General features: G+C 40.8%; 1 protein-coding gene across 1 annotated transcript; it reads left to right on the top strand.

Annotated features, from left to right (window-relative positions):
• Positions 1-16,335: 16,335 nt before the first annotated feature.
• Positions 16,336-17,025, top strand: LOC107484443 (uncharacterized). The gene has a single exon (XM_016105017.1). The coding sequence runs from the start codon at positions 16,336-16,338 to the stop codon at positions 17,023-17,025; it is 690 nt and encodes a 229-aa protein (XP_015960503.1).
• Positions 17,026-21,507: the final 4,482 nt, after the last annotated feature.

Here is a 21,507-nt window from a genome sequence, read left to right as displayed (position 1 = left end):
CGGAATCTTCGTGGTATAAGCTAGAATTGATGACTGCATTCAAGAGAATCCGGAAGGTCTAAACCTTGTTTGTGGTATTCTGAGTAGGATTCAATGATTGAATGACTGTGATGAGCTTCAAACTCGCGATTGTGGGGCGTTAATGACAGACGCAAAAGAATCACTGGATTCTATTCCGACATGATCGAGAACCGACAGCTGAATAGCCGTGCCATGACAGGGTGCATTGAACATTTTCACTGAGAGGAGTAAGAAGGAGTAGATGAAGATAGTAGGAAAGCAGAGAGACGGAAGGGACAAAGCATCTCCATACGCTTATCTGAAATTCCCACCAATGAATTACATAAGTATCTCTATCTTTATCTTTATGTTTTATTCATCATCCATAATCATTTGAGTTTGCCTGACTAAGATTTACAAGGTGACCATAGCTTGCTTCATACCAACAATCTCTGTGGGATCGACCCTTACTCGCGTAAGGTTTATTACTTGGACGACCCAGTACACTTGCTGGTTAGTTGTGCAAAGTTGTGATAAGGAGTTGAGATTACAATTGTGCGTACCATGTTGATGGCGCCATTGATGATCACAATTTCGTGCACCAAGGAGCCACAAGGAATTGATCAACCCTCATGGCAACAACCACCTCCAATGGACTACCAACAACCGCCACCATATGCTTATGAACCCTCTCCTCAACATAACTTTGGACCACCATATTCACAAGCCCCTTTCCGCTATTCACCTCCATATAACCCCAACCCTCAACCACCATACCAACCACCTTATGAACCATATGAACCATATATAGAACCACCCCAATTCCAATCCAATTACTCACAAGAACTACCACTTTAATATTCACCATCTCCATATCCATCAATCCAAGAGCACTATGATCTTATTTATGAAAGCCGAGTGCATCTAGAGACAAAGGATCGTCTCAAGGAAACAGTGGATCGATTTCAGGAAACCATTCATCTATTGGGGCAAGCAATAATGAGTCAATTAGCTTCCCGACGTTCGGACACTCAAGGAACCCCCATGGCTTCATGTGGACAATCTATTGAAGAACGTAGCATGAAGGAGATACTAGAAACTCCAGTAAATAGTACGGAGCATGACTTTGTACTGGAATAAGTAGAGGAAGCCAGAATTATTGAAGAAGAAGAATTTGTTGAAGACTTAGGAGATGCTGAACATCCATGGGAAAGTCAAAACATAGAGCCTCCTTCCAAGACGGTTGCAATTGATGTTGAGGAGGGTGTACAACCTCCAAGGCATATCACAATTGAAGACTTGGAAGAGGTTGATCAAGAGATGGAGATTCAAGAAGAAGAAGCACAATCTCCCATGCCCTTGGAAAGCAATGAAGAGGAGATTGAATTGGAAGAGAGCTACGAAGAGGAAGAGGTTGAAATTGAAGAAGCTTGCAAAGAGGAGGTAATTATCAGAGAAGAGCACAAGGGAGTGGAGCTTTCAATTTCATTAAAAATACCTCCCCCTAAGTTGCCATCATCCTTCACAACATTCAAGTGGGTAAAATTCATATCCCTTAGCTTTCTAATCCCACTTGAATATGGGCTACTGGAGATGGATGGTCAACTTAGAGCTCTTTGCGGCATCAAGAGTAAGAGAAAGATGGTCAGTGGTAAGAATTGTCGTGCAAGGTTCATCATGGTCGAAAGCTCAAAGTTTAATTGCAAAGGTTGGTGTAAATCTCAACTGAATGGGTCTAGGAAGTTGTTTGGCCACTTACATGAGAATTCAGACTGCTTGCCACCCGGATGGAACAATATTGCTCAACCAAAAGACGGATGCAAAGGCAAGGTCTGGGACCCCAGAATCCATTCTACCAATCACCACTCTTGGGGCCTTGTCACTTGCTTCAACTTGCTTGAAGGCTTTCTGCGCCTAGTTTGGGACCCCAGAGGCTATTGGAAGCGCAAACATTGGTGGGGATTCCTGGATCAGTACAAGCACAAGCCACCATAGCAGGAAGCTCATCAAATGTCCAACTTAAGGACTTTAACTAAAAGTGCTAGGTGGGAGACAAGCCACCATGGTATGATCTTTCCTTTTTTCAATTATAATTTTATTTAGTTTTGTTTAACCTTGAATTTTATTTTATTTCATTGAACCTGGAGTTTTGCATAACATTCATATTAATATTTCATTCTGCATATTGCATATAAAAAAAATGGCACGCGACGCGTCCGCGTCACAAGGAGAGGGGAGAAAATAAAAACGAACAGAGAGTCACGCTGGAGCACACCCAAAAGTTGTGCGAGAGTGGTGCGGGATTGGTGCTGAACGCATAACCCTTCCCACGCGGCTGCGTAACCCACGCGACCGCGTCATATTCCTTTAAAGCCCACTCACGCGATCGCATGCCCCATGCGATCGCGTCACTTAAAATTTGGCACTAATATGATTCTGAACAGAGAGTTGTGCGAGCGCGAGGCTGCCCGCGCGCCAGTAGCATAAAACGTGTCACGCGACCACGTGACCGACGCGACCGCATCGATTAATTTATGGCGCAAGTTGCGCGACCGCGTGCCCCATGCGATCGCGTCGCTTGCGCCGCACAGCTTATCCTAATTTGCCAAATATCTTATCTTTTCTTCCCCAATCCTAATTTTTCCTCCCTCACTTACTTCTTTCCTTTCTCATTCTTCTTATTTTTCTTTTTATTTTATTTTAATTTATTTGCATATCTCATTCATTGCATTTTAAATTTGTGCATATTTTTATTTTCTTTTCTGAATTTTTTATTTTTCCATTGGTGTTAAATATCTTTTCTTATTCAACTGTTGCATCTTTTCTTGAATTTATTTTGGTAACTTGTTTTACACTGTTGGCAATACTATTTAAGCCAATGTTAATCTTTTATGTTTTTTGTATTAATTTTGCATTGACATGAATTTATATTGTCTTACACTCTCTTCCCCATTGTTGTACATTTTGTACCACTGGCATGCCATGGCTTCTATTGTTTTCTCACGTACATGTTGAAGCTTCCATGTAAATGAGACCCTTATCATTTGGCATTAACACCCATACTTTATTTATTTTCTATCTTTTGGATTACTTTCCTTCTTTTTCTCTTCTTTCAGGCTGGCCACCGAAGACGGAAAAGGGAGAAACTTCTATAATGGGAGACAAGACAAGTCTATCTGCACAATCTTTGGAGAGATGCATCAGTTGGAACAACTCGTGCACCTGCACATCTTAGCATGCACCGAGGACAGTGCAATCTTTAAGTGTGGGGAGGTCGATACCGATCTCCATGGGTTAGCTACTCTTTTATCTCAACACCAATGGTTTATTTTTCTTGTTAGTTGTTGCATTTGCATATTTGATTGCATATTTATTTGATTTTGTGCATTTAGCCATTACTTTGTTGAAGTGATATTTTCTTTTTCAAGAAATTTTTATATTTCACTAATTTAAATTGAAAATTTTTTGTTACACTTGTTTGAAGTTGTATTTGGAACATGGTTTTTGAGCCAAAAAACACACAACCTGTGAAATTTTGAGCTTATTTACATGGTTACATTATTTAACCATAAATTTTTATTCTTGTGTATTTTCTTCTCTATAATTACAATCTTTGTTTTGTTCCATTCTTTATGTCCAATATTTAGTGTATTTACATGTTTGCATATGATTGAGGCCATTATTTGATTTTAGCTCACTTATCCCAAATAAGCCTACCCTTTACATCACCCTTGTTAGCCACCTTGAACCTTTTTATCCCCAATTATTGTGTTCATAACACATTACTAGCCTTAAGCAGAAAAACAAAATAAAAATCCCAAGTTGAATCCTTGGTTTGCTTAAGATAGAAATTGTGTAAAATTTAAGTGTGGGGAATTTTATGGGAACATGGGATGATATGAAAAAGTAGGGAATTAAATTGAATAAGTTATTTGAAAATTTGGGAAGCATACTCATATGAAATCAAAATAATTAAATTACCATGTGCATTGAAAAAAAAATTTAAGTAATTGAATAAGGGGATACAAAATAATAATAATAATAATAATAATAATAATAATAAAATAAAAAAATATATTACCCCAAATAAAAAAAAAAGAATCAATGCACACGGGAAAAAATTCAAAAATAAGTTTGATACATGAGCATGTAATACAAAAGTGGGAAAAATTTAGGTAGCTAGGTAAAGCATTTTAAATTATATAAAGTATGTATATGTTAGGTGAGATCTTAGACTAATCAAGGATTCAATTATTTAGCTCACTTAGCCTTATATATACCCTTACCCTTACCTTAACCCCATTACAACCTTGAAAAAGACCTCATGATGTTTGTATGTATACATTAAATATTTGTTGATTGATTAGATGAAGAACAAAGTTCAGGAAGTATGACTAGGGAAGAGTAGAGTGGATTACCCTATACACTTGAGAGACTAGAGTGATATACACTATCAGTGAGGGTTCAATGCTTAATTCTATGTTCCCTGCTTTCATGAGCTATCTTCTTACAAGTTTACTTGTCTTTTATTGTTTAATTTGAATTAGTAAAATCTGATCTATGTTTGTCTTGAAAAGCTTACTTACTTTTAACCAAGTGGGTAGAAACATTCTGCATGTAGTTGCATTCATATAGATAGGTTGCATTTCATACATTGTACCATTCCTCTTCATTCTCTTATAGCTTCTCTTGAGCTTAGCATGAGGACATGCTAATGTTTAAGTGTGGGGAGGTTGATAAACCACTATTTTATGGTTTATCTTGTGCTCAATTGAGTGGTTTTTATCAACTCTTTACCCACTTATTCATACTATTTGCATGGTTTTACATTTGCCTTCCTAATTATGTTCTTTGATTGAAAACATGCTTCTTTGGTCATAATTTTGATATGTTCAATCCTCTCTTATTACCATTAGATACCTTGATATGTGTGTTAAGTATTTTCAGAGATTACAGGGCATGAATGGCTCAGAGAATGGAAAGGAAGCATGTAAAAGTGGAAGGAATACAAGAAGTTGGAGAAACTGCTAAGCTGTCCAGCCTGACCTCTACGCACTCAAACGGCTATAACTTTAGCTACAGAGGTCCAAACGATGCGGTTTCAGTTGCGTTAGAAAGCTAACATCCGGGGCTTCGATTTGATATATAATTTACCATAGCTGCCCCGACGCCAAACGACACGAACGCGTGAGTCACGCGTTCACGCGGACGCGTGACCTGGCAGGAACGCAACCCGCACGGCCGCGTGAGCCATGCGGCCGCGTCCCTTTTCCGCGACCTGTACGGACCAGAAAGTGCTGGAAGTGATTTCTGGGCTGTGTCTGACCCAGTTTTTGCCCTGAGAACACAGATTAGAGGCTATAAAGTGGGGGAATGCATCCATTCATAATCATGCTTTTCATAATTCTCCTTTCATGTTTTAGATGCAGTTTTAGAGAGAGAGGTTCTCTCCTCTCTCTCTCTTAGGATTAGGATTTAAGACTTCTCTTAGTTTTAAGAGTGACTCTCGATCCCAGGTTCTTTATTTTTATTTATCCCAATTTAATTTATGAACTCTTCCATGTTACAGATTACTCTTTTAAATTAATGTTATTTGAGGTATTTCAGTTTAATATTGCTTTCTTTTATTTACATGATTATTGCTTCGCATCTAAAGGCATTTTTATTCCAGCAGCTTCAAATTCCTTTCCTTTTGGTTTTGGTTAAGAAATCAGTAACTCAGGAAGTTATCCAACTCAACAGCATAATTGATAATTGTTATCTCCTCTAATTGAATTGAACTTCAATAATCCCAATCTTTTCTTAGGAATTAACTCGGATTTGAAGATCAAAGTAATTAGTCACTTGACCTTCCTCTGCTTTAAGTGAGGGTTAACTAAGTGAATTTAAGATTCAATTTTTATTATCATTGATAAGGATAATTCGGTCTGGACTTCCAATTTCTTATACCTTGCCAAGAGATTTTACTGTTATTATTTTATTTTATTTTATTTGTCATTTAACACATTCCCTCCTTACCTCCTAAACCCCAATTTACAACTCATAACCAATAATAAGAACATACCTCCCTGCAATTCCTTGAGAAGACGACCCGAGGTTTAAATACTCGGTTAACAATTTTTAAGGGGTTTGTTACTTGTGACAACCAAAACGTTTGTATGAAAGAACTTTTGAAGGTTTAGAAACTATACTTGCAACGAGGATTTATCCGCAAATTTCTAGACCACGCAAAAGTTCTCTCATCAATCATCTCAGGACACGACGATCCCATGGTCATCACTGTTATACTGGAAATCACAAATCTCCACGGCACACTGATAGACCAAGGGAGCTCTGCCGACATCTTGTTCAAAACTGCCTTCTACAAGCTCGGCTTGGAAGAAAAAGAACTTAGAGCATATCCGAACAGCCTGTTCGGACTAGGAGACACCCCGGTTGGATACATCCCGTTACACACGACCTTCGGAAAAGGAAACCAGTCAAGAACACTCAAGATTGATTACATCGTGGTCAACGTCAGTTCAGCCTACAATGCCTTAATAGGTCGGACAACATTGAATCAACTCGGTGCGATAGTCTCGACTCCACATCTATGCATGGAATTCCCAACTACAGAAGGGATAGCTACAATAACGGTAAACCAGAAGACGGCGCGCCAATGCTACCATGAAAGTCTAAACCTCAGAGACAAAGGAGAAGAATTCCACACAATCGAACTTGGTAGTGTTTAGAGGCGGGAAGAACTCCGCCCACAACCTGGAGATGAAATAGGGAAAGTCCAGATTGGGGACACCCCGAACCAAACGACTAATATCGATACAATCCTAAAAGGAGACATAAAAGAATTACTTATACAGTTCTTATGACATAACGTCGACCTCTTTGCGTGGAAGGCTGCAGACATGCCAGGCATAGACCCTATGTTAATATGCCACAAGCTATCAGTTTACCCAAGATCTCGGCCAGTACAACAAAGGCGCAGAAAGCTCGGACCAGATCAATCCCAAGCTGTGGAAGAGCAGGTATGAGCTCTACTGGAGGCAGGATTTATAAGATAAGTCAAATACCCACTATGGCTAGCTAACATCATCTTGGTGAAAAAATCAAACGGGAAGTGGTGAATGTGCACCGACTACACTGCTCTCAACAAAGCCTGCCCAAAAGATCCTTATCCACTCCCAAGTATCGACGCTCTGGTAGATGCCTCCGCCGGATATAAATACCTCTCGTTTATGGACGCATACTCGGGATACAATCAAATCCTAATGTATCCACCCGACCAAGAAAAAACATTCTTCTTAACCCCAAAAGCAAACTACTACTACATCGTCATGCCTTTCGGTCTTAAAAAAGCAGGAGCTACTTATCAGAGATTAATGAATAAGGTCTTTTCAGATCACATCGGAAAAATCATAGAAGTGTACGTGGACGACATGCTAATAAAGACACAAAATGAAGAGATGCTATTGCCCAACCTGACCCAAATATTTGACACTATAAGACGGCATGGCATGCGACTCAATACCGCAAAATGCACCTTCGCAGTAGAAGCTGGAAAATTCTTGGGTTTTATGCTCACAAAAAGAGGAATCGAAGCAAACCCGGATAAATGTCGGGCCATACTGGACATGAAGAGTCCGACTTGTGTCAAAGAGGTACAACAACTGAATGGGAGGTTGGCAGCCTTGTCCAGATTTCTAGCCGGATCGGCAATAAGATCTTTTCCCTTCTACGCCACTCTAAGGAAGGGAAAGAAGTTTGAATGGACAACGGAGTGCGAGCAAGCCTTCCAAGATTTCAAAAGGTTCCTGGGACAACCACCTATCCTAACTCGGCCACGAGAAGGAGAACCACTCCTATTGTACCTCACGGTAGAAAGTCGGGCAGTAGCCTCAGCACTAGTCTGAGAAGACGACAGTGGGCAATAACCTGTATACTTCATCAGTAAAGCATTACAAGGATCCGAGCTGAACTACCAAAAAATAGAAAAGTTTGCCTACGCTCTCATACTAGCATCTCGACGACTTCGTCCATACTTCCAAGCCCACACCATTAGAGTTCGAACCAACCAGCCAATAAAAGGGATTTTACAGAAAACATACCTAGTATGCAGAATTCTGCAATGGGCAGTCAAATTGTCCGAATTCGATCTTCAAATTTGGGTTCATCACAGAATTTATAGACACACCGGAAATCCCCACAGAATGGAATCTCTACATGGACAGTTCCTCTAATAAAACTGGAAGCGGCGTGAGTGTGATAATTGAAAGCGACCAATGAACCCAAATCGAACTCTCCCTCAAATTTGGGTTCCCTGCCTCGAACAACCAAGCGGAATATGAGGCACTACTAGCTGGTTTGAAGCTGGCTAGGGAGGTTGGAGCTCAAAAGCTTATGATCTTCAGCGACTCACAAGTAGTCACGTTACAAATAGCAGGAAGCTACCAAGCCAAAGATCCCACCATGAAAAAGTACTTGGACAAAACCAGGGAACAACTCGGACAACTCGGAGAATATGAGGTCCATCACATACCACAAGAACAGAGTGTCCGAGCTGACGCACTCTTAAAACTAGCCAGCACCAAACCAGGGGGCAACAACAGAAGCCTCATCCAAGAAATTCTGCAGAATCCATCAATCTTGGATGAAGAAAAAGTACTGGCCATACCAGGTCAGGATCAAGGATGGATGACTCCCATAATTAATTACCTCAAAATAGAAGCACTCCCCACGGAGAAAAAAAGAGACAAAAAGGTTGAAACGGGAGGCACAATACTACACTATCATAAACGATACTCTATACAAAAGAGGGATTTCAATACCATCATTAAAATACGTACCGACTTCTAACACAAAAGAAGTTCTAGAAGAAATACACAGTGGCATTTGTGGTAATCACCTCGGAGCGTAAGCACTTACCAAAAAAGTACTTCGGGCAAGGTTTTATTGGCCAACTCTACAAAAGGAAGCAACAGAGTTCGTAAAGACATGTCCATCATGTCAGAAACATGCCAACTTTCACATCGCCCCACCAGAGGAGCTTATCAGCATGACCTCACCCTGGCCATTCGCAAAATGGGGACTCGACCTTCTTGGACCTTTCCCTCAAAGATCGGGACAAGTTAAATTCCTTATAGTGGGAATAGACTATTTCACAAAATGGATCGAGGCAGAACTCCTAGCTAATGCCACTGCTCAAAGAAGTCAAAAATTCCTATATAGGAACATTGTCACAAGGTTCGGGGTTCCGTGCTCCATCACCACAGACAATGGTACCCAGTTCACAGATGCAGGCTTCAGAAAGCTAGCAGACGACTTGAATATAAGACAGCAATTACTTCCGTAGAATATCCCCAAGCCAATGGACAAGCCGAAGTTGCCAACAAAGTCATATTGGTTGGGCTGAAACAGAGATTACAGGGTGCAAAGGGAGCCTGTGCTGAGGAACTCCCACAAATCCTATGGGCATATCGAACAACGCCATATTCCACCACAAAGGAATTACCCTTCCGATTAGTGTACGGAATGGAGGCAATGATCCCGGTGGAGATTGAAGAAAGGTCGCCTAGAGTGATCCACTAAAGTGAAGAAGCCAACTCCCAACTTCAAAGGGAAGAACTTGACCTACTTCCAGAAGTCCGGAAAAGAGATCGGATTAGAGAAGAAGCATTAAAACGATGAATGGCCGCGGGATACAATCAAAAGGTAGTACAGCGAGTCTTTGCTGAGAATGGCCTCATCCTAATCCGAAATGATATTGGAACAACTCGACCTGGAGAAGGAAAGCTGGCAGCAAACTGGAAAGGACCCTACCGGGTCATAGAAGTAATTAGAAAGGGCTACTACAGACTGTTCAAACTCGATGGGCGAGAGCTTCCTAGGTCATGGCACGCCTGCAACCTAAGAAGGTACTATAACTAGGGACGATAAAAGATCTTAGGGTAAGGCGCACTCTTTTTCCTGAAAAGGTTTTTTAATGAGGCGCCAACCCAAGACCTGCAAATCACCGACTTAGAGGATAACCTCCCACATGTATATATTTGCATTTTCTTTTGAATAAAATATGTTTAAATCTTCTACAAATGCTCAAGCCGCATTAATCTGAAACATTCATCATACGATTATAAAGCTACAGATCGGCAGAAAGTGAAAATCAAATTCACTACGCGATCACGATAAAGACTAAATATGAAAACCAAATTCATTAAAAGGTCGACCAAACGAGGGTTAAATCCAATCTCTACAAAATCGGAAAAGATGAAAATAGAATAATGCAAGAAGTTATAGAAAGTGATCCATAGAAAGGACCTGACGAGGTCCTAATAAAATGGATTGCTAAGAAATAACTTAAAGGCTGGCCGACATAAAGAAGTCGGACCAGTCGCAAAAATCAAAGTTATAAGTAAAGCCCGGGAAAGAGGTCCGGCCAGCCCTATAAAAGAGAATTACTATAACTTAGAAGGGCCCGACGTGATGAAGTCGGCCCAAAGCATAAAGTTATAAAAGTAATCCCTGAAAGAGACCTGAAGAACTAAGAAATAGGATTACAAAATAACTTACAAGGTCCCGACGTGATGAAGTCGGCCCAAAGCATAAAGTTATAAAAGTAATCCCTGAAAGAGACCTGAACAAGGTCCAAGAAAGAGGATTTCAAAATAACTTAGAAGGGCCCGACGTGATGTAGTTGGCCCAAAGTATAAAGTTATAAAAGTAATCCCTAAAAGAGACCTGAACAAGGTCCAAAAAAGAGGATTACAAAATAATTTAGAAGGGCCTGACGTGCTGAAATCGGCCCAAAGCATAAAGTTATAAAAATAATCCCTGAAAGAGACCTGAACAAGGTCCAAGAAAGAGGATTAAAAAATAACTTAGAAGGGCCCGACATGATGAAGTCGGCCCAAAGCATAAAGTTATAAAAGAAACCCCGCAAAGAGTCCTAAACAAAGTCCAAGAAAGAGGATTACAAAATAACTCAGAGGAGACCAACATGATGAAGTCGGCCCAAAGCATAAAGCTACAAAAGTAACCCTGAAAGAGACCTAAACGAGGTCCAAAAAAGAGGGTTACAAACAACAACTTAGACAACACCTACCTGACAAAATCGGCAACCTCAGCGTTATGCAAAGTAATTCCTAATAAAGACCTGAACAAAATCCAAACAAAATGAATTGCTGGAAATAACATCAGGCAAAGGAATCAAGCCAATCCAAAGAGGTCAGACAATGTTCCAACACTCCCAATGCCTAGAAAGGTACCAAGAAGAGTGCAGACAGACATGATATAAAAACACAAAGTTATAATAATAGCAAGCTTTAGAGGCCACCAAGATCAGCCCAAAAAGCTTGGAAACTACTTTGTTTTTATAAATAAAGTTGCTAAACAAGCAACTAAAAGAGTGTCAAAAGTCAGCAAACAAAATAAAGAGTTCAAGAGCCCACAAGTCGGGCTATCTACATAAGCAATTAGAAAATTTAGTCAAACACCCGAAGGCTTCTCGGCAGCATCAACACAGGGTGAAGGAGGGCGAGTCTGGAGAAGCACTGCATCCACTGTGCCGTCATCCCGATTCAAGATTTGGCAGTCAGGATCTAATTCGGGATGAGCGACCATAGAGGAAGGAGCTAAAGAAGTCGGCACAACAGAAGCTTTGGCGGTAGGCTCAGAGGGAGGCTCAACATCATCATCATCAGAATCATCATGGACAATGTTGCCATCATTCACAACATTATCTAAACTAAATAGAGTAGGGTCGACCTCCGGGGCAAGAACCCGAACCTGCTCCTTCAAGTTCTCATAAGCAGCATTTACGCTGCCTACAAAGTGACCCTGGAGCTCGGAATAATCAACCCAGGCCGACTCTAACTCCTCCCTGAGATGCATCACTTCCCGGTAGGTCGTGACATAGCTTTCTTTATGCCTCAACGCCGTGTCGTCCGCCAACCGCACAGAAGCCGCCAAAGCAAGGGAGCTAGCCTTCTCTTCTTCCAGCTTCTTCTCCAGTTTAGTCACCTTCACTTCGAGCTCCTCCTTCAGACCCTTCATCTGGTCAAACTCTTGCTTAGCTTCCTCCATAAAGGCTATGGTAGCATGCAGAGGAAGATTTTGGGTAGTTCGGTACAGGGCAGCTCCCATATGTGCCATCTTAATGCTACTTCAAGTTATAAAATCTAGGTGATGAAGGAGAGAAACATCATCCATGGAGAAGGCACCATAAGGAGCAATCTGCTGGCCAACAAAGCCAATGGGGTCAAAATCAGGTGCATCCAGACTGAAAGGTTCAACGGTTCGAGGCCTTTTGGAAGGAGGAACGGTTGAAGAAGAAACCACAGCAGCAGTGGAAGACTATGGAGGATCCACTAAACAAACCCGAGGAATAGGGATCATTATCCTCGGGCCAGGGGAACTCGACACAGACAGCTTCAATGAGACCTGAGAGGACCCTTCCCCATCTGCCCAGGTAGAGGTGTTTTGAGCTACAGTAGCTTTTCTCGCCTTTTTGAAGGCCTTAATCTCATCATTATTTTTGGCCATCTCTGAAAAATAAAAAACAACAGTTTTACGGACTGGGAAATAAAGAGAAAGCAAAAACAAGAAACAAAATATGTCAAGTAATACCGAAAGCAGTTCGAACAAAGGATGGGTCCCCCAAAGATTTCTTAGTATCCAGATGTTGAGGTCCCCCCAAATATCCTCCAAAACATTCACAAAGGCCTGCTCGACCTTGTTCAACATCTCCCAAGTATATCGGGATACTACTACATTCTGCTGCCAATGCAGAGGGAAGGATGGTTCATCATTTGCTTCCAGAAAAAAGGGACAAGCTCCCTTAACAGCTCGAACCTTGAAGAAATAATTCTTGAAGTCCCTAAAAGACTCGTCATACATTGTAAAAACCTTATGTCCTTGTGCAGATCTAAAAGAAACCCACGAGGCTTTCTTTTTTGAAGAAATATCGGGCTTAGTTAAAATAAACAAATAAAGGAAAAGAGTTTGATAAGGGGTAACATCCAATTCTTGACAAAGAAGCAAAAAAATCTTAATAAAGCCCCAAGAGTTCGGATGAAGCTGGGACGAAGCTACATTACACGACCACAACAAGTCGATTTCAAACAAAGCCAAGGGAAAAGTGATGTCCAACTGGCCGAAAAAATAGTCGTAAGCATAAAAGAAAAGGCACTCTCCCTGGGTCAGGACAGCGAAGCAAACCCTCTCCTCGGAGTCAGGTGCCACCAACTTATAATTCTTCTCTTGATCTCTACTCTTATAGAGACGGTGATATTTTCTAAGCTCCACACAGAATTCAGCATTTACCACAGAAACACACATCAAAATAAGCGAGTCCAACCAATCGGACATCCCCTCAGGGACCTTAGAGGACGTCCCTACAATATTTTTGCGAGAAGACATAGCCAACTAGTCCTACAAACAAGAAAAGGAGATTGGATTACTGAAAAACATCTCAGATGAAATTAAAACAACTCAGCCAGTATAGTCCAGCATAGTACAAATAGCAAAAGAAAACCCCAGGACCCACACCAAAAAGATCCAGGGGCACCCTTTGGAGGCAATCAGTGAACAAGGATTCAGGAAAATCTACAAGACTAAACGTCCTAACAAAACTCGCAGCAACGACAAAGAGAAACCCTTTCTCAGAAAGCAACATCCTAAAAAAGAAAGTCATTTTCCCGGAAAGCCATCAAAAAAGCTACCTTCCAAATTCACAGTCTTAGCTTACCAACAATCAAAAAGCAAAACAACATGAAGAAAATGAAAGCGAGCCGTCAAAAGAAAAAGTTCTTTTGCGGGATTCATTAGCAAAACGAAAAGCATCAAAAGGAGCAATCTTCCAGGAAAATAAGTAGAATCATGCAGTTTGCAAAAGAGGAAAAACAAGCAGTATGAAACCTAGAATACAGAGGGACCATCTCAAAAGCAAGAAAAACCCCCGAACAATAAACAAGCAGGCACACAGTGATATGAAAAGAATCAAACTTTCTAGTGTGTATTTAAAAATCAAAGCTTTATCAAAAATCAAAGGTAAAGCAACAAAAGAAGTAAGGGAGCAGAAAGCAGAACCAACCTGGAGAAAGGATAAATGCTTTGAAAGGATGAAAAATGAAGCGATGAAAGACTTTCCTCGAAGCAAAAGCATCAACAATTACCAAGCGACGTCACAGGAGAAACGCAAAAATGCAAATTTCCGATGAAAACAGAAATGGAGAAAGAAAAGGGGCAGTTACAGCAAAGAAGCAAGAGAAGAGAAACCGCTTTTGTGAAAAAGTTCAAAACAAACGAAGAAACAGAGCATTAAAAGAATTAATGAGGTTATTAAACCCTCACGCATTCCCAAAGCAGGGAGGCGCACGTTTCCAAAAGAATATAATTCAAAAGAAACGTTCCGCATTCAAAGGAGAATTCTACAAAGAAGAAATCGACAAAATGCTCGAGTTCGGCTTCACCCGAAAAGGTTCGAAATCCTACAGCTAAAGACTCGACGTCCAAATAAAGATCGAGCTCGAGCAGGGGCACTTTTCATACCCCGGGTCAAGCTGTCTGACCTGGGATGTTTGGCGATAAAGCGGCCGACCTCTTCAGGTCAGACTATCCGACCTCTTCTCAAAAAGCTCAGCCAAATTGCCAGGAAAGCCCAGAAAAGGGCCCAAATAGAGGAACACGACCCAAATCCAAAGGCAACCTAAGCCTACAGAGAGAAGGGTGGTTCCCTTGAAGATAAGATAACTAACTTATCTTATCTAAGAAGGTCGCTCTACACCATTATAAATACACTGGAGCACCCAGGTATAACTCATACTCTGATTCTACTAAAAACCTGTTTAATACCCTTGCTAACTTAAGCATCAGAGTCCCTTGCAGGTACCCCTACCCTCCGGTGACGAAGGATGAGCACTATCTCCAAGTCCAATAGGTCAGACACAACAACTCTGACCAGTACAGAACATCTCATCTGAGATCGACCTACAGTTTCAGGTAACCCTCGAAATAATAACCATGTTGGAAAAGATGCTGGAAATCATGTTGGGCAAGAGAGGAGAGTCTTAGACTCCTACATCAACCCAAACCCAGGAAACTGTGGCAGTAGCATCCTAAAGCCAAGAATTTATGCTAATAACTTTGAGTCGAAACCTCAACTCATCACACTTGTCCAGAATAATTGTTCATATGGAGGAGGTGCCCAAGAAGACCCAAACCAACATCTCAATACATTATTGAGGATTTGTGACACTATAAAGTCCAACAACGTACATCCTGACACCTACAAACTACTTTTGTTCCCTTTTTCTCTTAGAGATAAGGCAGCAAAGTGGTTAAAAGCATTTCCCAAGGAGAGCTTGACCACTTGGGATGAAGTTGTGAACAAGTTTCTAGCAAAATTCTACCCTTCACAGAGAGTCAATAGATTGAGAACTGAGGTGCAAACCTTCAGACAGCAAGACGGTGAAACACTTTCGCAGGCCTGGGAGAGGTTCAAAGACTTGACAAGGAAGTGCCCTCCGGATATGTTCAACGAATGGGTTCAACTACACATCTTCTGTGAAGGGCTATCATATAAAGCGAAGAAAGTTGTAGACCCCTCTTCAAGGGGTTCACTCAACAAGAAGAAAACCATCGAGGAAGCCATAGATGTTATTGAAACTGTTGCCAAAAATTAGTACTTCTATGCTTCAGAAAGAGCTCAAAAGAAAGGAGTGCTTGAACTCAATTTTATGGATGCCTTGTTGGCACAGAACAAGATGATCGTAGCATAATTAGTAGCCCTAACAAAGAAGGTGGAAGTAAGCCAAGTCTCAGCTGTCCAAGCCCAAGCACTACGACAAGAAGGAGATGCACCAGAGGCTGAATGTGAATGGGAGCAGGAAAATTTTGTGAACAACCCCTCTAGACCACTATATGATCCAAACTCTAAAACATACAACCCAGGTTGGAAGAACCATCCAAATTTTGGGTGGGGAAACCAACAAGACCACAAACCATACCACTCTAACCAATACAACAACCACAATCCCAACAATTAATCAAGCAACAACAGACCCTATCACAACTCACACAATACATCATATCACTCTACACAGTAAACACACAACAACCATCACCAAGATACATCAACCCCCACCATACAACCAAGTGAAACCAACAGCAATTTCTCAAAATTGGAGGCTGCTAGAGCACAACTGTCAGCACAACTTACCGAAACTATCTCTACTATTCTGGAGAGACAACTACAGGTTGAAAGAAAGATAGATGCAAACCAAAGCAGAAGTAGGGAGCTTGTCTAAACAAATACCAATGCCTACACATACATTTTCCAGTGATACCATGGCCAACCGAAGAGGGAAATGTAAGGTCATCACACTAAGAAGTGGAAGAGTTGTAGAGGAAGCAACCCCAGGCCAAAGCAACCAAGAAGAAGAAGCTGCAAGGGAACCTGAAACCAAGAAGGAACAAGAGACCCCTACACCATCCTCACCAAAGCATGTCCTAAAGCCTTATGTGCCCAAGGCACCCTATCCACAAAGACTGAAGAATGATGGAAAAGACAGCCAGTTCTCTAGATTCCTAGAAATCTTCAAGAAGCTCCATATCAACATACCTTTTGCTGAGGCACTAGAGCAAATGTCACTCTATGCCAAACTTTTAAAGGAGTTTATGACAAGGAAGAGGAATTGGGGAGAGAAAGAGACTATAGTGCTCACTGAGGAGTCTAGTGCCATAATACAAAAGAAGCTTCCACAGAAACTAAAAGATCTTGGGAGCTTCCAAATCCCTTGTATCATTGGGGATATGAACATTGAGAAGGCACTATGTGATCTAGGAGCCAGCATCAATCTCATGTCTTTGGCAATGATGAAAAGGATGAAAATTGAGGAGGCCAAACCAACTAGAATGGCACTCCAATTGGCTGACAGAACATTCAAATTCCCCCATGGTGTAGTAGAGGATTTGCTGGTGAAAGTAGGGAAGTTCATCTTTCCAGCCGATTTTGTTGTGCTTGATATGGAAGAATAGGCCAACACATTAATCATCCTAGGAAGACCATTCCTATCTACTGCTGGGGCCATAATTGATGTTCAAAAAGGGGAGGTAGTCTTAAGATTGCATGAAGAGAAGATGGTCTTCAATGTCTTCAAGGTAATGAGCTACCCCAAGGAAGCCATTGGTGAATGCATGATGGTGGATACAATTGAAAACTTGGTTCAAGGAGTCATAGAGGAAGAACAATATGAAGAAATCAAAGAGCAAGATCCACAAGTCTCATGTGGTGAGCCACGACTGGAGATTATGCATGAACCAATCATGATGGACAAGACAAGCAAAATAGAAGTGGACGCACCAAAGCTGGTGTTGAAAACTCTACTTTCAAACTTAAAGTACGTTTACTTGGATAACAACAACACATATCCAGTAATCATTAACTCAAGTTTGAATGAACAACAAGAAGAGGAGCTAATCCAAGTGCTAAAACAACACAAAGATGCCATTGGATGAACACTTGCGGACTTAAAAAGGATCAGCCCTTCAATGTGCATGCACAAAATCCTACTTGAGATAGGTGCAAAGCTTTCAAGACAGTAATAGAGAAGGCTAAACCCAATAATGAATGAAGTTGTCCAAAAAGAGGTGTTGAAACTTTGGCAAGCATGGGTGATTTACCCTATCTCAGTCAACCCTTGGGTGAGCCCTATCAAAGTGGTTCCTAAGAAGGGAGGGATCACTATTATACCAAATGAGAAGAACGAATTAATACCTACACGAATAGTGACTGGGTGGCGTATGTGCATTGATTATAAGAAGCTCAACGAAGCCACCAAGAAGGATCACTTTCCCCTACCTTTCATGGACCAAATGCTAGAAAGACTTGCAGGACATGAATATTACTGCTTCTTAGATGGTTACTCTGGCTACAACCAAATAGTTGTAGACCCCAAGGAACATGAAAAAACTTCCTTTACTTGTCCCTATGGAGTCTTTGCTTATAGGAGAATGCCCTTTGGATTGTGCAATGCACCTGCAACATTCCAAAGGTGCATACTCTCCATCTTTTCAGACATGATTGAGAAGTTCATAGAAGTATTTATGGACGACTTCTTTGTGTTTGGGGATTCCTATTCCTATTCAAGGCAATTAGAAGCTTTTTGGGGCATGCTGGGTCCTATAGGAGGTTTATTAAATATTTTTCAAAGATTGTTAAACCTCTCAGCAACCTACTTGTTTCAAATGCCCCCTTTGTTTTTTATGGAGAGTGCATGTTAGCCTTTAATGAACATAAAAATAAACTTTCCTCTTCACTTATTATAGCACCACCAAGCTGGGATTTACCCTTTGAATTGATGTGTGATGCATCTAATTTTGCTGTTGGTGCTGATCTAGGACAGAGAAAAGACAAGCTAGTACATGTTATATACTATGCTAGCAAAGTTCTCAATGAGAATCAAAGAACTACACCACTACAGAGAAGGAACTTTTAGACATAGTCTTAGCTTTTAATAAATTTAGATCATATTTTATTGGCTCTAAAGTTACTGTTTTCACTGATCATGCAGCCCTTAAATATTTGCTAACCAATCAAGAATCCAAGCCTAGGTTGATAAGGTGGGTCTTGCTACTTCAAGAATTTAGAGATAAAAGATAGAAGTGGGGCAGAGAACAAAGTGGCTGATAACCTATCAAAAATCCCACATGAAGAGGATGAAGCATAGCAATTTGAAGTTAATGAAAGCTTCCTTGATGAGCACTTGATGATGATTCAAGAAAGCCCTTGGTTTGCTGATATAGCCAACTTCAAGGCTATTGGGAAGTTGCCCACCAACATTAATAAGTACATGAGGAGGAAGCTACTAAATGATGCTAAACACTATTTCTGGGATAAACCCTACTTGTTTAAAAAGGGTGTTGATGGAGTCTTGAGAAGGTGTATTTCATAAGAGGAAGGGCAAGAAGTGTTGTGGCAATGCCATGGATCTGCATATGGAGGCCATTTTAGTGGAGAAAGAACAGCAGCATAGGTGCTCCAATGTGGATTCTTTAGGCCAACGATATTCAAAGATGCAAAGGAATTAGTGTCAAGGTGCAATGAATCCCAAAGAGCTGGCAATCTACCCAAGAAGAATGAGATGCCACAGTAATTTATCCTAGAACTTAAGCTATTTGATGTATGGGGAATTGACTTCATGGGTCCCTTCCCTACCTCATACTAAAAAAAAGTATATTCTAGTGGCAATGGACTATGTATCTAAGTGGGTGGAGGTCATTGCAACTCCAATAAATGATAATAGGATAGTCATAAACTTCCTTAGGCAGAACATCTTCAACCACTTTGGAGTTCCCAAAGCCCTCATTAGTGATGGAGGAAGCCATTTCTGCAACAGATCATTGGAAGCCCTCCTCATGAGATATGGAGTGAAACATAAAGTTGCAACAGCTTATCACCCTCAAACAAGTGGGCAAACAGAAGTATCCAACAGAGAGCTAAAAAGGATCCTGGAGAAAACTGTGGGAGCTTCAAGAAAGGACTGGTCAAAGAGGCTGGATGACGCTCTTTGGGCATATAGGACAGCCTTCAAAATACCAATAGGGATGACCCCATATCAGCTAGTGTATGGGAAGGCATGTCACCTACACCTTGAGCTTGAACACAAATCCTTCTAGGCACTCAAGCTACTAAATTTTGATAGTAATGCTGCTGGAGAGAAAAGGATCTTGCAACTGCAAGAATTAGAAGAACTCAGATCTTAAGCATATGAAAATGCCAAAATCTACAAGGAGAAAGCAAAGAAATGGCATGACAAAAAGATAGCAAGAAGAGAGTTTGTAGAAGGTCAAAATGGTGCTACTATACAACTCAAGACTCAAGTTCTTCCCAGGGAAGCTTAAGTCAAGGTGGTCTGGACCTTTCACAATCCTCAAGGTGACTCCCTATGGGCATGTAGAGCTTATGGTAGACAAGACACAAAGGACTTTTACTATCAATGGCCACAGGCTAAAGCACTACTTGGGGGACTCTTTGGAAGAGCAGAGAGTGAGCTACAACCTCAACTAAAGATGGAGGAATGTCAAGCTAATGACATTAAAGAAGAGCTGGTTAGGAGGCACCCTAACATTCATATCTTTTTGATTTCCTACTTTCTAGAAGTAGTTTAGGATAGTTGGTTTAAGTAGTTTAAGTTCCAGTTAATCTTTTCAATTTTCTACTTTTCATAAATAGTTGTGGTAACTTAGGGAGTTTAAAAGTGTTTGTTAGTTAGTAGATATATATTTTTTTCCACTGGAAGTGCAAGGCTGTTGGGTTCACTCATTAACATTGATTGAATTAGGCTGCAATCTAGATAAAGAGCTAAGTTTGGTGTGGCCACTAACCCACTTAATTTAGGATTACAACCACTGAATGAATTAACTTTGAAAGTAAGCCCAAAAATTAAGTTTGGTGTGGCCACCACCATATGATGTTCGCATAGTAAACCCAGTATGTTCTTAGTTTGAATGCATTAAATAAATTGGTTAGGCATGTAAGGCCATGGTGCACGAAATTGCAAAAGACAAAATCAATTGCATTAATTCATCGAGACGCTGCATAGCTCCTCACCCCCAACAATGGAGTTTAGAGACTCATGCCGTCAAAGTGTATAAAATTCAGATCTGAAAATGTCATGAGGTACAAAATAAATCTCTAAAAGTTGTTTAAATACTAAACTAGTAACCTAGGTTTACAGAGAATGAGTAAACTAAGATAATTGGTGCAGAAGTCCACTTCTAGGGCCCACTTGGTGTGTGCTGGGGCTAAGACTTAAGCCTCTCACGTGCTTGGGCTGTTTCTGGAGTTGAACACCAGATTGTAACGTGTTTTGGGCGTCGAACTCCAACTTGTAACCTGTTTCTGGCGCTGGACGCCAGACTGCAACATGGAACTGGCGTTGAACGCCAGTTTACGTCATCTATCTTCGCACAAAGTATGGATTATTATATATTGCTGGAAAGCCCTAGATGTCTACTTTCCAACCCAATTAAGAGCGCGTCAATTGGACTCCTGTAGCTCCAAAAAATCCATTCCGAGTGCAGGGAGGTCAGGATCCAACAGCATCAGCAGTCATTTTTCAACCTAACTCAGATTTTTGCTCAGCTCCCTCAATTTCAGCCAGAAAATACCTGAAATTACAGAAAGACACAAAATAATAAAATTATACTAAAAACTAATTAAAACATACTAAAATCTACATGAAATTACCCCCAAAAAGCGTATAAAATATCTGCTCATCACAACACCAAACTTAAACTGTTGCTTGTCCCCAAGCAACTAGATGAACAAAATAGGATAAAAAGAAATGAAGGAGCAATAAAATCTCCGAGTTTTAAGTGAAGCTCAGATTCTAATTTAGATGAGCGGGGCTAGTAGCTTTTTGTTTCTGAACAGTTTTGGCATCTCACTTTATCCATTGAAATTCAGAATGATTGGCATCCATAGGAACTCAGAATTCAGATAGTATTATTGATTCA

This window comes from Arachis duranensis, chromosome 4, assembly GCF_000817695.3.
Source record: "Arachis duranensis cultivar V14167 chromosome 4, aradu.V14167.gnm2.J7QH, whole genome shotgun sequence".
In the NCBI taxonomy this organism is placed as follows: domain Eukaryota; kingdom Viridiplantae; phylum Streptophyta; class Magnoliopsida; order Fabales; family Fabaceae; genus Arachis; species Arachis duranensis.
Note: the sequence above shows the minus strand (reverse complement) of the source record. Positions and strands in the feature narration are given on the sequence as shown.